This window comes from Hakea prostrata, chromosome 7 (genome assembly GCF_041222555.1).
Source record: "Hakea prostrata isolate BN-2017 chromosome 7, UWA_Hpros_2, whole genome shotgun sequence".
Classification (NCBI taxonomy): domain Eukaryota; kingdom Viridiplantae; phylum Streptophyta; class Magnoliopsida; order Proteales; family Proteaceae; genus Hakea; species Hakea prostrata.
This window is the reverse complement of record NC_142606.1, coordinates 11454290-11471886: the sequence shown is the minus strand read 5'-3', so window position 1 is coordinate 11471886 and position 17597 is coordinate 11454290. Positions and strand designations below refer to the sequence as shown.

At 37.4% G+C, this 17597-nt stretch overlaps 1 protein-coding gene and 2 pseudogenes across 1 annotated transcript; all 3 read left to right on the top strand.

Annotated features, from left to right (window-relative positions):
• Positions 1 to 156: 156 nt before the first annotated feature.
• Positions 157 to 4954, top strand: LOC149009763 (uncharacterized). The gene is made up of 4 exons (XM_089162328.1): positions 157 to 944; positions 1122 to 2632; positions 4215 to 4468; positions 4613 to 4954. Exons 1-3 carry the CDS (start codon positions 284 to 286, stop codon positions 4272 to 4274), a joined length of 2232 nt encoding a protein of 743 aa, XP_089018454.1. The 5' UTR covers positions 157 to 283; the 3' UTR covers positions 4275 to 4468; positions 4613 to 4954.
• Positions 4955 to 6171: 1217 nt separating this feature from the next.
• Positions 6172 to 8220, top strand: LOC149009762 (dynamin-related protein 4C pseudogene; annotated as a pseudogene).
• Positions 8221 to 10355: 2135 nt separating this feature from the next.
• On the top strand, positions 10356 to 11814 carry LOC149009761 (nodulin-related protein 1 pseudogene; annotated as a pseudogene).
• Positions 11815 to 17597: the final 5783 nt, after the last annotated feature.

The following is a 17597-nucleotide window of genomic DNA, read 5'->3' as shown; positions in this document are numbered from 1 at the left end:
GCCTGACCTAGCTAAGAACCAATCAATGGTTGGACCGGGTTGGATTTGAGTTTCAAAAGGTTTAGTCGAGGGTTGGACCGGAAGAGATCTGTTAATCTCTCCTGATAAATCCACTTTGCTCGAGCGCTCTCCAACATTCATGGAAACATTCGATCAGATCATGCATGATCACAGTTACCACCTCACCGGTTTTTTCAATGAAAGGCCACTGGTTTGGATCCGTTCTTACCGCATTTGACATATTTAAGTTCTTTCAAAGGAGGAGGATTTGCAGGTTATATGAATGGCTTGTCAGGAGATTAAAACATGGTCGTTCTCTAAGCTCCTTGGAGCTTTTTTGGATCTTTTGTTGTCGTTTCTCCTTCTATGTGGATTGGGTTTTGCTTTCTTTGCTTCAAAATTTTTGGGTATTTTTGGTTGGCGCTTGCCGTGCCCCTGCAATGGCATTTTTGGTGTTCCTTATAGAGGTAAGTGTTTGCAGAGGTTGTTTATTGACTACCCAATTCGTAGGATCTCATCTCTTCAAATGTCTTTGAAGAACACCTTCCCTTTCAATTTCATCTTCACGAATGACCATGGAAGACAATTGAGTGTTACATTTTTCGGAGATGATCGCACTGATGGATCTCTGGAGACGGATGGATACACTTCTTGTAGCTCCTTCTCCGATGATAGTAGAAGATCTCATAACTTTGCTGTCAGAAACCCATCATCCAATAGGTCTTACAGAGGCCGCGGTGATGTTAAGGGGAAGGAAGTAATGCATCAGAGGCCACCAAGGTCTGGTTTACGTTCCCGGCGTAAAGCTGTTGTTCTACGTAATAAATCCTCATCTGTCTTATCGGCTGAACCCCCACGGCAACAGGTCGCTAATTGCCATTACAGAAAGAGCGAATTTGATCATGAAATTGTCGAGGAAGGCTCTGCTGGGATTCGTCTCCATGGTGACTAAGAATTCTTAAACCTGTTTCATATATGGCAGACTCTTCCGTATTTCCCCTATAAATTGTTTTCCATTGAAAACCCTCATTGGTTATTGTCTTGTACCTGACTTGTTGAATTCAAGATAATTTATGTTTATTGCTTTAGGGATTCTCATGTTTTTTACTTAAAGATTGCAGATGACAGGGAGGAACTATATAATAGTCAAGATGATCTGGGATTTGATGGGAATGACAAAAATGTGATTAGAATCTTGGAACAAGCACTTGAAGAAGAGCAAGCTGCTGGTGCTGCTCTACATCTTGAGCTAGAGAAGGAGAGAAATGCCGCTGCGAGCGCTGCTGATGAAGCTATGGCTATGATAATGCGTCTGCAGGATGAGAAAGCATTAATAGCGATGGAAGCAAGACAGTATCATAGGATGATTGAAGAAAAATCTGCATATGATGTTGAAGAAATGAACATTCTCAAGGAGATTCTTGTGAGGAAAGAGAGGGAGGGGCACTTTCTGGAGAAGGAATTGGAAGCATATAGGCAGTCTATGCTCTTGAACAACGAGAGTTTGGGAGGTGTTAGAAATGATATAGTGGAAATACCAGTACCAAGTTCTACTTTTTCATTAGCTTCTAGTGAGGATCCAGATTCGATGATGCAGTGCATTGGTGAATCTATTGACAGAAGTGGAATAATGAAAAATATAAAATCATCTTCAAATTATGAGGAGTATGTTGAGGGACCTATTTCCACTCGTGCTCCTGTGAAAGAGCTACCATCTTCAAACGAAGATAAGGCTGCAAAGCTCCTGAAACCTGTGGATTTCCAGAGGAAAGTAAGCTCTGACAAAATCCATCCACCTGGGACAATGATATCCATGGATGAAGGAAAATCTATCCTTGAAAGAGAGCAGATATTAGAGGGAGAGTCCAGGTTATATAAATTAAACAGCCCCCACAAGCATGGTTTGCATGAGAAAACAATTGTTTCAATTGATGAAGAACATGGTCAAATTAATAATGCTAGACAGTGTCAAGGAATTGAAATGAAGGCTGACCCCAATCCTTGTGGAACTCAAATCATTTTTCCATGTGATGGTGAAGACTTGGACAAGTGTCAGAATTATCCAGATCAACAATTATCTAAGATTGAAACTGAATCAAGTCTTTATGATGTTCATGTAGTTGACGACAAGTTTATATTGTGCAAGGAGGAAGCAACAGAAGACAGTCGAGCATGGTTGACAGACACAGATTCAGATAGGTTTAGGATGCATGGTCCCCCATTTGATCCCTCTGGTGTCAGTAGGCTTGATGCTGCAACTAATCAACTGAGTACAAGTAGGGCAGCAACCGGGCAAGATCTTCGTCGAAGTTGCTCTGACTTGACAGATGGTTCACCAACAACCCATAACACTCAGAGAAAATCTATTCCCTTTGACTTGCGGAGGAATTCCATGTCTGCTATGGATAATGAAAGACTGAAACTTGACACTGAAATTCGGTGGTTAAGAGAAAGGTTGAGGATTGTGCAAGTGGGAAGGGAGAGGCTGAGTTTTTCTGTGGAGCACAGGGATAGGGAGAAAATACAGTTTCAGCTCTTGGAGGATATTGCAAAACAACTTCAAGAGATTAGACAGCGAACTGAGTCTGGAAAAGCTGTTAGGCAGGCTTGTTTACCCCCATTATCTTCAAAGGTGTGTGGTTAAAATTTATATTTGCACCTTTTGAAATCCACACACAATGTGCAGATGCTACTTTCTTCCATTCAGTACACTTTGATAAATTTCCCCTTTTTAGAAAGTTTTTTCATTGCCGTAGTTACTTCATCTTTACAACTTTGTGCTTCAAATATTTACAATACTTTTCCTCTTTTAATGCACTATCCTCTTCCCCTACTTCAATGCCTTGAACAAGGATAAAATTTTTATAGATTGAATAGGGTAATGAACAAACAGAAAGGAAAAGAGAAAAATTCCAAACAAGAGTCTTAGTGAGATAGAGGATCACAGGGCTTCAGTATTGGTTGTCCATTGATTTTGTTGCCATAAGTTGGTAGTTAAGTATTTTAGTTCGTATGTAATTTTACATGACTTGGAAAAAAATTCATGAGCTTTCCTGCAAATCCTGTGTTAAAATTTTGATAACTTTGAGTTCATCAGAACAATTTCTCACAACCTTTGCGGTATATTTTTTTATTGTTTTTGACACATGCAATGTAGTTGTGTGTGCGTTGTGGTGGAATGGGTGGGAGTAACTAGGTGTAGACTAATGACAAACAGAATTTCTAAGAGAAGAAAAGGGCTATCTTTTTAAGCATGAATACTCACTAACACCTACATACAGAGTCTTATATGTCTGCTTCAGATTACAGGGTACTGGCAGAATAAAGAAGATACTATACTGATGGCATTATTCAAAATGGCACACCTTTTTCTGTATTTCCTACTAGAGTCATGAATTACTGGATGCTTCTCAAACTGTAATTGAACCAAATATTATGTATTTCCTATTTGAGTCATGAAGTGCAGAATGCTTCTTAGACTGTAACTTTATATTGAGGAACTAGAAGGTTTCAGAGTGATTAGGTCACTTGTCCACATTGTTCGAATGATTGCTTTATGTTTTAGAATGCTAACTGTTAAACCTGTCCAATTTAGCTTTTCTTGGCATCAATTTGTAACTGGTCTGGAAGTTGGCCATTTTTTGAGATTACTGTACATAAGAATGCTCCCGACCTAGTCTCCAATTAGTCTAACTTTAGTTAATCACTTAGGTGACAAGAGCTAGCACTCTATATATATGAAAGGAAGAACTACTGCATGTGGTGTGAACATATACAAATGGAAAAACCTTCAAGTTTTTCTGTTTTTTCTGTTTTTATCAGAAGATCCTTTCTTTTTTTCTTTTCTTTTTTTTTGTGGTGATGAAGAAATTTTCAGAAGATCTTTCTTTGCCTAGTTCGAAGACTTATTTCATTTCTTTTCTTGAGCATTTTGGGACAAAAATACTTCTTCTATTGTGCTTTTTACTCTGTACATTATTTTTTTGCTACATATTGTTGTTTTACTTGTATGTTTTCCACTGCTGTTTCTAGAGTACCTTGTTTCAGTAAAATCACTAGTGTCATATTTCCATACATGGCTGCTGAGCCAATCTTTCAGGGGCTGTTGCCTTGTTTGATGCTGTGATATCTGCTAACCAGAGCTTTTCTTTAAAATGGGTCTAAACTGTTGTCTGATTGATATCTTTTATTTCTTTTTTTCTCCTGATTTTCAGGTTGGCTCAAAGAAACGCCGATGTCGAAGTGCTTCTTTAGCACTCCACAATAGTAGCTGAAGCAGATCTGGAATCTAGTAACTCAATACACTGAAGATGCCCAGTTTTTGTGATAGCACTTAAATGTAATAATTGTAACACCTGAGTGCATTGCCTACATCTATAGATAGAGTTCTGGTTAATAAATTTCATTCTAATGATAATTTTCTGACATAGTCTGATGCTTAAACCTCGAATGTGGCCTTCAAAATAGTGTAAGTATTATGAATAAAATATACTGTTTGTGTTCTAATTAAGTGTTGTGATTAGAGCTGTCTAAGCTTGCAAATTTTGTCACTAATGATACTGGTCCTCATGGCTATTGGCTGACATGAATCTTCAATCTGAAAATTGTGCAGATATCAGGATGGTAAAAGGAGGATTCCCTGATGGCTTGTGGAGAGGGTGCCCTACTGCTATAGGCTGTTTGGGTATTTGTCTTGGAGAAGGAAAAGAAAAGGAGGGGAGAGTTCCTCCCCAACAATTTCAATCTGTAGCTGCTAATATGCTTTATCCTATCAAAATTTTTGCTGGAACTGTATGTCTGGCTTTGTGGTAGTAATGTGTTACTCATTATTAATGGCAGTTAATCCAGACAGCATTGGGGAGTCAGGTGATTCTTTAGCTTTTGTAGAGGCATTAAACCTGAGAAAAGGAGGATTTCTAAGATAGAATCAAAGATTGCTGATTCATATCTTACCAGGAACCACATCCCCTTCTATCCTGGATTGATAAGTCCATTGTTGGAAACTTGTAATGCCCATCTACCTCAGAAGTTGTCCCAGATACAGGAAAACATTATTGCTAAATGCTTAACTGATATTGCCAAGAAAATCAATGTAAAACTAAATCAAAAAATTCTGAACATCAGAAGATGCCTAAGAATACAAATGTAGCTCAAACAATGACTGCCTTAATGGAAAATCAGAGATCTGCAAAAGAAAAACTCCGAGGAAAATTCTTCTAATAGGGGAGTTCGATGACTACCCAGATGAGTTCATGCACTGTACTGCTCGAATGGCCTGCGATGCTGGATGAATGTTCACAAATCTGCATTTGAAGAATGAACTGCAGAGACCAATAGCTTTTCTCAAAATTTGGTGAACCAACAAACGTTTAAGATGTGTTTAAAAAGTTTTAGATATTACGTTTATCCACCCCTAGGATTTCTTAGATTCACGAAATTAGTCTAAGACACCCCCCTAGGATTTCTTAGATTCACGAAATTAGTCTAAGACACCCCCCTAGGATTTCTTAAATTCACAAAATTCCTCTAAGACCCACACCTAGGATTTCTTAAATTCACAAAATTAGCCCAGGTTTCTCTCGATCAAACAAAACCCTGAACCCATTGCTGATCTCCTCTGCGATGACCCAATAAGTCTTTCTTAGCAATTCGTCTAATGCCATTAAGACTTGAAGTATTAACCAGGTATGAGCAAAACCTTGCTGCAGGAAGCCTTGGCTTTATGTCATGAAATCCCTTCGTCTTCCTCTCTCATCTCTCTTTCCCATGGCAGCATATAAAGCTTTGGTTTCCAGGACCTTCTGACACATCTCCCAAGATTCTTAACGGGAAGTTATTGCATTGCTATTGATTCGATTGGGTCTTGAGTCATGAAGGTAAGATTTTCGATGAATTCATCCTTCAAATTGCTTTCTCGAAGGACAGTTATTGGGTTTGGGAACCTGGGACACTCCTTGGTAACAGACGTCATGAAGCTGGGAATTTCTAAAAATTTAGGCTTTTTGCCACTTCGTAATCGATACCCACACTTAATGCCTTTCTGGAGACACCAAACGATCGCCTGCTTCAGTAGTTTCTCTGCAACTTCATCACAGGCTTCGAGGCTTTCCAGCCCTATATATAAACTCAGAGCCACATTCATCTCTTCCATCCCTCTCCTTTTCTCTCACAATGGCCCCAATGAAGAAACCACAAAAGACATCAGATTCTGTGAGTACTCTGCAAGAAAAATTTGCAACTTTCAAACTTAGTGGTCAAGTCTCTCCAGTGAAGGGAGGCTCAATCGTAGCAATTTCACATGCTGCGCCACTTTTGGCAACCTATGATGACAGAATAAGGCCACTACTTGATGTGGTTGATAAACTTCGGCACTTGAATATCATGCAAGAAGGTATTCAACTACCAACAATTGTTGTGGTTGGAGATCAATCATCTGGGAAGTCCAGTGTTCTGGAGTCTCTTGCAGGAATCAGTCTCCCTAGAGGGCAGGGTATCTGTACTAGGGTTCCCCTCATAATGAGATTGGAGAACCATTCAAACCCAGTTCCAGAGCTGCTGTTGGCATTTCATGGCAAAACACTGCCTACGGACGAATCAAATGTAGCTGAATCCATCAGTTCCGCAACAAAAGAAATTGCAGGCTCTGGTAAGGGCATCTCTCATACTCTTACATTAATAGTGAAAAAGAAAGGTGTCCCTGATTTAACAATGGTAGATTTACCTGGTATTACAAGGGTACCTGTCCATGGTCAACCAGAGGACATTTATGAGCAGATTTCTGACATTATAATGGAGTATATAACTCCTAAGGAGAGTATAATCCTCAATGTCTTATCTGCAACTGTTGATTTCCCTACTTGTGAATCAATTAGAATGTCTCAACAAGTTGACAAGACTGGTGAGAGAACCTTAGCTGTGGTAACTAAGGCCGATAAAGCACCAGAAGGTCTGCTTGAGAAGGTAACTGCAGATGATGTGAACATCGGCCTTGGATATGTCTGTGTTAGAAACAGAATTGGTGATGAATCATATGAGGAAGCTAGGAAGGAGGAGGCAAAGCTATTTGCATCACATCCTCTTCTTTCCAAGATTGACAAGTCTATTGTTGGAATTCGTATTTTAGCTCAGAAATTGGTTGAGATTCAGGCAACCAGTATTGCTAAATGCTTCCCTGACATTGTCAAGAAGATAAATGCAAAACTGAATCAAAACAATTCTGAGCTAAACAAGATGCCCAGGAATTTGACCAACATAGCAGAAGCAATGACTACGTGTATGCAAATTGTGGGTAATGCAAAGGAAACTTTGAGGAACATTCTTATCAGGGGTGAATTCGATGAGTACCAGGATGACAAGAGCATGCACTCTACTGCACGAATGGCTGAGCTTTTGAACGACTATGCCAAGGAACTGCAGTTGAAGGGTGAGCTGCAGAAACCAGTTACAGATTTCCTGACTGAGGAAATCAAGGTTTTGGAAGAAGCCCAGGGAATTGGGCTTCCCAATTTCCTTCCTCGATCAACTTTTCTAACTGCCTTGCGTGGAAAAGTGAATGAAGTATCAGACATTCCTCTTAATTTTGTTTGTGAACTGTGGGATTATATCGAGAAAGTAGTGAGCCGTGTACTGCTTGACAAAGCATCAAACTTTCCTCAACTCATTCCATGTATAAGAACTGCAGTTGAAGGTTTAATGGCCAAATCTAAATCCCGTTCCATCAATCAAGTCGGAGAGCTGGTAGAAATGGAGAAGCAGATCGACTACACTTGCCATCCTGAATACAATTCAACATGGAAGTCCCTTATGTTGAAACAAGAAGTATTCATGCAGATCATGAGTGATCATTCAAAACCCACCAATTTAGAGCTTGAAGGATTTGGCAAGGTTGAGGTTGGTCACTTAAGGCAACACACCTTAGTTGTCCAGCAGGCATTTGATCTGAAAATGAGAATGACAGCATACTGGAAGATTGTTTTAAGGAGATTGATTGACAGTATGGCTCTTCACCTTCAATTTTCTGTTCTGAATTTGGTGAACAAAGAGATGGAAGAAGTAATTATTTATGAGATAATGGGTCCGAAGAAAAGTGGAGTTGAAAGGATGCTTCAAGAATCGCCTTCTGTTGTCACTAAGCGTGAGAAGCTGAACAGAAGCATCAAGTTGCTAATGGAGTCTAAGGATGTTGTTTCCAATGTAATGGACAGAATTGTTGCTAGCTAGTTAGCTTGTTTTTTTTTGAAGTCAATGTTGAATCTTTTCTGGTTGTAGAACTTCTCTGAACTCTTATTAATATATATATAAGAAAGTCGTTATCTTTAGTCTATGAATTCTTTTTTACCTTCTCTGTATCTGCACGTTCATCCAAAAGACAAATGCTTCCAACGTGATTTCCTTGCGTGTTCTTCTAGAAACCCTAACATTATAAACTTGAAAACCAGAACTTTTCTCTTGGTCCTTGATCTTAAAGCATTTCTACAGGGTTGGTTCAAATTTTCTCTTGTAGATCCGCATCCTAGTTTTTGTTTTTGTTGAATGGCAATGATGTTAAACTTCCTGAATGTGAGCAATGTGAGCACTGGATGAAGGCAGCCTTTTGATATACAATACCATTGTTCCTATAACATGGTTCATACATTAGAAGTCATAGAAGTTAATGTAGTGGGGTGAGGGAGAAGAAAAGGAAAGGAGAGAATTTTGTGGAAAAGTGATAGTGGTGGTTCCCATAGGCTGCGTTTGTTTCTTAATAAGGTGGGGTGGAATATTCTTGAAGTATTTCTTACTTTTCCTTTTAAATCCACCAATTGGTTTTTCTTGGGTTTTCCCCATGTACTTTTTCCATTTTTCGCATTTTGTTTTCTTGGAATAAAGGTGGGCGTCGGAAAATTCTTCGAAAATCGAGTGTTGCTTCTTCACCTTCTCCACTTTCCTCTAAATCCCAACTAATCTGCAATTCCGGAGATTCCCTCCTCGGTGAAACTTGTTCGAATTGTTCGACGGTTTCTCTACTTTTCGTCTCTGCGGCTCTCTCTCTAAAATCGATCCGTTCCACAATTCTCAACTTCTCCTTTACCTCCAATATTCGATCATCTTGGAAGAAATTGGAACGAATCGTTCGCATGGAACGACCGGAGTTCTCTCGGCCTGGGAACCATGGAGAGAAGATATGGCGGAGGAGTAACGATTCGGGAGGGAGAGAAATCGATTGGAGTGAGAATCTCCCGGCTACGCGGCAACATTCCAAAGCAATTTTGTGGAGTTCCGGCCACGCCTCTTTCGCAAAACGGACGGGCCCATCTCCAACGATCTCTCCAAAACCCATTTCTAGCGATCTCGATCTCTTCAAAAGCCACTGCACCCCGCTCCGACGATCTCTCTCTCGCATAACCCGCCGCAAAAACCTCTCTCTCGCTGCCATGTGAGCTCTCTCTCTCCTCTCTGGCATTTCGGTTTCCCTAATTCACGGATGTGTGCCTCGCAAGCAGCCGGCTCGGACGCTCCATCAAGAATCAAGATTAATTTCGAGATCTTGCGACTAACCATCCCGAATCCGACCGTCTTCCCGATCGCCCCCATTCTCTAAACCCTAAACCAGGTAGTAGAGGAGTCAAGGATGAGTAGATGACTACAAATTTACCTTGGCCTGAGTCGCTGGTGATCCAAAAATCGTTCGATATTTCGACGATTATCGCCGTGTCGGTGGTGTCGCCACCGATCACACAGACTTCGACTTGTGGCCACATCAGCAAACAAGTTTAAGGAAACTTGTCTCTCACTTTCCCATCCCAAGCAACCAAACAATTTATCATTTTGGAATTTACGAGAAAAGTAAGAAATATGCACTCTTTTCAAAAAATTTCCCACCCAACCTTTATTCCAGCAAACAAACGCAGCCTTATGTTGAAGCAAGAAGAATTCATGCAGACCATTAATTATCATTCCAAACCCATTAATAGAGCTTGAAGGATTTGGCAAGATTGAGGTGAGTCAATCAAGGCAGCATACCTTAGTGGTCCAGCACACATTCGATCTGAAAATGAAAATGACAGCATACCCGAAGATTGTTAGAGGAAATTAATTGACAGTATTGCTCTTCATCTTCAATTTTCTGTTCTGATTTTGGTGAACTAAGAGATGGAAAAAATAATTATTAATGAGACAATGGATCCAAAAAAAGGTGGAATTGAAAGAATGCTTCAACAATCGCCTTCAAGTCGCTAATGGAGTCTAAGGAGGTTGTTTCTAACGTAATGAACAGAATTGTTGCTGGTCACCGTTTCTCATTTAATGTTGAATATTTTCTGGTTGTTGAATTCTTTAAGCTTTAAATATATAAAAGAAAGTCGTTCTCTGTAGTCCATAACTTCCTTTTTTTAATCTTCTCTCCTCCGTGTCTACACGTTCATCCGAACGACCTACGCAAACAACGCGGGTTTTCTTTGGGCGTGTTCTTGAAACCCTAACATTATAAACGTGAAAACCAAAACATTTCTCTGGGTTCTTGATCTGAAAGCACTTATACAGGGTGGGTTCAAATTTTCTCTTGTTGATCTTCATGGAGTCGAAACCTGAAAAGCAACACAAAACCCACGACCATAAGCACAAACCATCCAGCTCTGAATTGCTGTCCAGTGCCAAGGTGATCGCAGAGGCTGCAAGAGCCGGGCTTCACCATGAAACCGACAAGATTGACAAAGCAAAGGTCGCCGGCGCCACCGCAGATCTAATTGGCGCCGCCTCTTCTTATGGAAAATTAGAAGAGAAGGGAGTTGGGAAGTACATGGAGAAGGCGGAGCAGTATCTTCATCAATACCACTCTTCACAATCCTCCTCCACAACCGCTCATTCTGCTCATTCAACCACTACAACCACCTCGCATTCACATTCAACTTCGACTACACATTCGTCACATTCAAGTGATGGTGATGGTGGGAAGCACAGCGAGAGCAGCGGTGGCTTTGGGGACTACATCAAGATGGCTCAGGGCTTTGCAGGGAAGCACGATGAAGGTGGGAGTGGTGGCCACGGTGATTACATCAAGTTGGCTCAGGGCTTCTTGAAGAAGCACTGATTTATCTTTCATTTGCTTAATTTCTTCCTCTAAAACCCTAGTATATCTCTTATTTTGCCTAATTTCTTCCTGTAAAACCTACCTTTTGTATTGAATTTCTCTCCGATCTCAATTTTAAGGTTTGTTAGATAAAGATTTGGGGAAAACAGGTTATTGTGAAATAAGATCTCATCAATTAAGGGCAATTCGTTATCGTTGGGTTGGGGGAATTGTTAGTTCTGATTGATTGACGACGGAAAAACTAAAAGAAGTAAGACATGCAGAAATTTTAATGGATGCCTCGATCTTCAACCAGTTCTGGCTGTGCTGGTGTGGTGCTCCTCCAAATCATGAACTTAAAACACAGGCAAAATTAGAAAGAAAGAAACAATATCAGATTCGGTGGAGATCGCTCGTTCTAATAGAGGCTTCAACGACACTTCATCACCAATTCAAGAAGCCATTAGGGGTTGATTGCAGGTGATTCCAAGAAGATTTGTGTTCTTGGCTTGCCTGAACACATCCATGAGCAAATCTCAGAGAGAATAATTGGATTTCAGTTTCAGTTTCTCTTTCCTTCTTCTCTGGTATCCCCAGATGATGGGCCTTGGAAAGCCCACTAAATGGGCTTTTGGTAGTTTTCGGAAAGGAAAGCCCACAAAATGGGTCTTCAGCTTATAATCCATGTTCTATTTCTTTTGAGTATTTGTTTTTTTGGATAAATACTATTGCCCCTTGTTGTATAACTTAATTACAAAAAAGACTATGTTCTTTAGGGCCTGTTTGGTTACTTGAGTCTGAAGATTTCAAAAATCTAGAGATTTCAAATTTATGGAGTCATGGATCATAAAATTAACAGTTTGGTTGGCCTGAATCTTTGGAATGAAATCTATAAATTCATCTAAAAAATCATTTATGGAGTCATGGTTCAAATGTTTAAGACTTTTATAGTAGGGATGAAATCTCTGGATTTCACCTCATACCCATAAATCTATAGATTCACATTTTTAATTTAAAATTGTAAATCTCTAGATTTCATGAATCCAGGGATTCACACAACCAAACAGGTATGAAGCTCCCATTAATGAATCCAGAGATTTGAAATCTCTGAATGTTTGTAACCAAACAGGTCCTTATGAAATTATTGTTGCCCTCCTTAGTTCTAAAAGTGTTAAGAAACCAGTTACAATTGAATGTTTAATATCTATTTTTTCATTCTAAAATTATGAAGTCAAAACACATTACTATCCTCATTTAGAAAAAAAAGATCATATTAATTACAAATTTTAGAGTTGTACTATTGGCTACTATCAATCAACCTGGGAAATTTGTCATCAAAATCTTGTTGCCCGTGTGAAACACTTCTTTGAAACAACTACCTTCTCCTCCCAAATAAATCAAACATTCATCTCTCTTATACCCAAAGTTGACATTCCCACCCCTGTGAATGAATTTGGACTTATAAGTATTTATAATGTAAGTTATAAGATCATTACTAAACTTATGGTTAATAGAATCAAACATATTCTCCCAACCTTATCTCTTTCAATCAAAATGGTTTTTATCAAAGGTCAGCATATTCAAGATAATATCTTGATTGGACATGAAATTATATACAGAATCAATCAAAGTAGGAAAGGGAAAAAAGGGGATGATGGCTAGTAAATTAGATATGAGCAAAGCTTATGACATAATGGAGTGGGTTTTTATTGAAAAAGTGTTTCATGCATTCGGCTTTCCTCTAGTATAGATCAAATGGATCATGTTCTGTTGCCGCTCCCCAATTATCCATCCTCATAAATGGAAAGCCAACAACTTTCTTTAAACCTACTACAGGTCTGAGGCAAGGGGACCCCTGTCATCTTATTTGTTTGTGCTATGTGTTGAGTTGTTTTCTAGTCACATTGAAAAAGCAATAATCAATAAGAAATTTAGAGGTATCAAGCTTTGTAGGGGAGGAGAAAGTATCTCTCACTTGGCTTTTGCTGATGACTTAATCCTCTTTGGTCAAGCATTTGTACAAGAAGTTATTCATTTTCAGACAATCATACAAAAGTATTGTCAGTACACAAGCAATTACTAAATAATCAAAAAACTAGGGCTCATTACAGCAAGAGTACTCCCAATCAGACTAGAAGACTTCTAGCTGAAAATTTTAATATCTTGTCTTCCTCCGAGATAGACAAATATCTTGGTATCCCTCTTTTGATGGAAAAATCAAGCGGAAGCACTGCTATGGATTGATCCAAAGAGTGAATCTTAGGTAAAGATTACAAGGTTGGAAAGCAAGGCTTTTAAGCTTTGCGGGGAAAACAATCCTTATTCAATCTATTACTCAAGCAATGCCCACCCACTTCATGTCTTGTATTCTCCTTCCAAAGAAGACCCTAAATGAAATTGATGAGGAAAAGTCTCATATTCACATAGTCAATTGGACCACAATTTGTATTCCTATAAGAGATTTGGTAGCTTAAATATCAAAACTATGGAAGCTTGGAACTTGGCTTTATTTGCAAAAAGAGCTTGGATCTAGATATTGGGAAAAACTCATTGTGGTATAGACTGATGAAGGAGAAATACTTCAAGAATTGTAGTTTTCTTCAAACTACTGATCTCTCAAATTCTTCTTGGGGTGGAAATCAATTATTAAAGCAAAAAAATATGATGATGGATGGCATTCTCATGATGATTGATAATGGGGATCAGATAAATCCCTTGTTTGATAAATGGATTCTAGGTATTTCAACTCTTCAAGCCCCCTTCCCCTTCAAAATGAGGCTCCCACAAAAGTCTCTTTCTTTATTGACCATGAAACAAGTTTATGGATTGAGAACAAAATTCGAACTTGGTGGCCAAATGACCTTATTAAGAAAATTCTTAGCATACCTTTACCTTTCTCCAATGCTCAGGATAAAATTGTATGGGATCAAACATCTTTAGGTATTTTCACCATTGCTTCAACATATTGATTGTTCATCAAGAGTCACAATCATTATGCTAAACACCCATGGCTCTCACTCTAGCATCTTCCACTTCTCCCAAAAATCATTCACTTTATTTGGAAGGTTCTTCATGATAAATTCCCTACTCCTGTGTTATTATCTGAAAGACATGTAGGTAGGATAAACGACATTTTCCCCCTCTATTGGAAAGAAAAAGCCTCAACAAATCACATATTTCCCCAATGCTGCTTCGCAAAATAGGTTTGGGCCCATTTTAATATTTGTTTTGGTGGGCACATTCAACTAATATTCTTGATCAAATCTCAGCTTGAATTAAATCTACAGGAAAAAAATCACAATGAGATCAAAGCTCTCATTCTTCATCTGATTGCTATGTGGCTGATATGGCTAGCTCTCAACAACGCTACCCACCAAAGACCTCATAAGAACCCATATCAAATCTGGAGGCTTGCACAATCATTAACTATTGATCAATTGGTGCTTTCTCATCGCATCATCTCAAAGAAGAAGAACAAAGATATCAGATGGATTGCCACACCTTCATCATTCATCAAGATTTTTGTAGAAAGGGCTTCTATAAACAAAGGTAATAACACTCATCAAGCGGTTTCAGAGGAGTGGCTAGAAATCATATGGAAAAAACCCTATTTTGTTTTTGTTTCAAGGGAGGAAATACTCAAGCAATCCAATGGAAGTTGCTGCCATCAAAAAAGGAATCCAGGTTGCCTTTGCTCAAAACATTAAGAATGTGATCATAGAAAATGATAACGAAGCAATTGTTCATATGATCAATAACAAGGAAGAAGATCCACCATGGAAGATCGAGGACTTTATACAAGATATCTTATATCTGTCATCGGGTTTTGAATATTTTTTATTCAACATTCCCTTGAGGGACTCGTTGCTATAACTTTGCGCTCTGCTGCTATAATCAGTTTGTTTGTTTTCTTATTCCCCATTTTTCCTTTGGTCTTTGTCATTGATGCCATTGACTGTATGTACCCCAGAGGTTTTTCTTTTAAATAAATTATTTTCATCATAAAAAAAAAAAAATTATATCATTATTATTTTGAATTAAAAAAGAAAACTACCTAAATTATTTTTTTCTAAGAAGATGAACTTTCTAAAATGGTAATGTCAAATCAACTAGTAAATAAATGCCCTGTACCGCGGGGTCGTGATAGTAGCTTGGTTCGGTGTGTATCGAATCCTTGTGGATGCAAAAATCCCTTGGGAGACTCACCCACCCGTCGGTGTGCAAGACCACCGGTTTATACCGGGGTAGGCAAACCAAAAAAAAATAATGAAAACCTAGTGGAAGTGGGACTTTCTAAATTGATAACATCAAATTAGAAATTAAATAACAAAAGCTAAAAAATAGCAAGAAATTGGTAAATAATGTAATTTAATATAAACTGTAAATAAGTAAAATAAAACCTTCGAATTATTTTGGATTTTTAAATATATAAAAATTGTCCATCATTACTTAACTAACCGAGTTTAGCAATAGGGTATCAGTAATTACAAGTAAAGGCTAAAATTTGATTAATAATTTCAAAATGTGTAGGAAATAAAATAAAAATTAAGTTATAGTACATGGAACAACAATAATTATCCTTTTTTTTGATTCCCTTTTTTAGGTAAACGTTATTTCTTTTTTCTATTGCATACAAAATGTTTGATAACTTTCTTAACTAATTAAAAATAAAAAGAAAATTTTGTAGACTGCTCAAAATGAGAAGCTTAAAAACTCCTAATCAAATTAGATGTGATTCAAAAAAATGTTGAGATTGTATAAAGAGAAAATTCATTTCACACTTTTTTTTATAAATAATTTATTTTCCACTTTTCTTTTTTTTTTTTTTTTTGTTGAAATTCATTTCACACCATTTTTTTCCAGTAGAAGTTGGTTTCACACATGATGTTCTAAAATTTATTGTCTCCAAAGTATGAAACCAATAAATTATAATATGCTTGACAGAATATATCAATTATTTCTTTCTATGAGATCAACATAATATTTTCTAAGACTTGATATTTTGATTAAATATATTTTTAATGTATCTTCACACACCATTTTATATAAAAATTATAGAAAAACAATGCGTTTTAAAATACAAAAGGGAGATTTTGGAAGAAATGTTCCATACACATGAAATGGTGTTAAAATACATGCATTTATCACATGTCGAGTTTCACACCATAATTTTTACAATAAAAAAAATATCATCATACCATTATTTTTTTAAATCCATTACCTAAACAATCCAAAACATGTATGATAGTGAAGGTACATGTTCTTGGACGGTTTTGTTTAAATTAAATTAATGCAAATTTATATTGATTTCAAGAACTGAATCCTTCCTAAAACACTTCTCAAAAGTTCATCATCAACTTTATTTGGTTGGTGCTTTCTTTGAAGAAAAAAGAAATCCTTAATGTGTTAGGTTGGATAGTTGAGCTTGCCATATTTTAAATTAAGTTTGAAAATATGAATGGTTAGAGCACTTTTTTTTAATAATTTTAAAATTTACTCTATTTAAAATCAAAAGAAATACAAGGTATCAATATAAGAATACATGGATACCACCGACATTCGACAAAAAAAAAAAATACAGACATTCGACATCCAAGAATAGAAATTGGTCGAATTGTCATACATTTAAATTGGATAAAGTCTCGGATATAGAATGGGGATTTGCTTAAACAATTCCTTATATGCCATTATGTAGATAAAATATGTTGCTTGACTAGAATATATGCTTTGAAAGCTTTTCATACAACTTTTCTTAACATTCTAATTCTCGTAAATTGTCGTAAATGTGTATTGGGGTCTTACTTTTTACTCCAATACTAATGAAATCTAATGATGTTTTGAGTAATCTTTCCATTAAACTAATCTAGAGACTAAAGAGTGATTAGTCATTCATAAATAAAAAGAGACCGAATTACCTGGAATATATGTATGTGTCAATTGGTTCTACGACTTCCAACGACTAGGATTAGATTCTACCCATTCATCAAATCAGTAAGGCTAGATTCGTCACAATAGACAGGTTTTGGTTCGAGTTCATAGTAAGATGGTTTCGATACTGTTATCGGTTTTTCTCCAGATTTGACACCTCTAATTGCACTACAATTCCTTAAGAAAGTAATATGTTAGACAGACCTAATTAATTAGGTCATCCCACTACTTAATTAATTATTCTCATTTAATAAAAAATTTAAAGAATATTTTAATTAATATTCTAAAATCTAACAAATAGTGAATTTAAATAAAAGGAAAAAAGAAATGACATAAAAATTCGTATGGTTGATCTTGTTTGAGGAGATCAACATTATATCAAGTGATTAGTAAAAGATCACAGGTAGCCATCGCAGAACTGTTCTAGTGGTTGAAATCAGCACTTCTTAGTGAAGAAGTCGTGGGTTCGAAAAATCACGTGTACATGGTACACAGCACCTTTCCTACTTACGGCAACATAATTAGGAAACTAATCAATGTCATTAAAATATAATTGGTGTCTTTCTTTGACCAAACAAAAAAGATTATAAGAATACAAGCTTCATAAAGAACGGTTCATTTC

What these genes read in the sequence shown, in the direction of transcription:
- LOC149009763 (XM_089162328.1), top strand. Translation starts at nt 284, where the DNA reads ATGGCTTGTCAGGAGATTAAAACATGGTCGTTCTCTAAGCTCCTTGGA. An exon ending in TGCTGGGATTCGTCTCCATG is followed by an intron (nt 945 to 1,121) that starts GTGACTAAGAAT and finishes TAAAGATTGCAG; the next exon opens with ATGACAGGGAGGAACTATAT. An exon ending in TACCCCCATTATCTTCAAAG is followed by an intron (nt 2,633 to 4,214) that starts GTGTGTGGTTAA and finishes CCTGATTTTCAG; the next exon opens with GTTGGCTCAAAGAAACGCCG.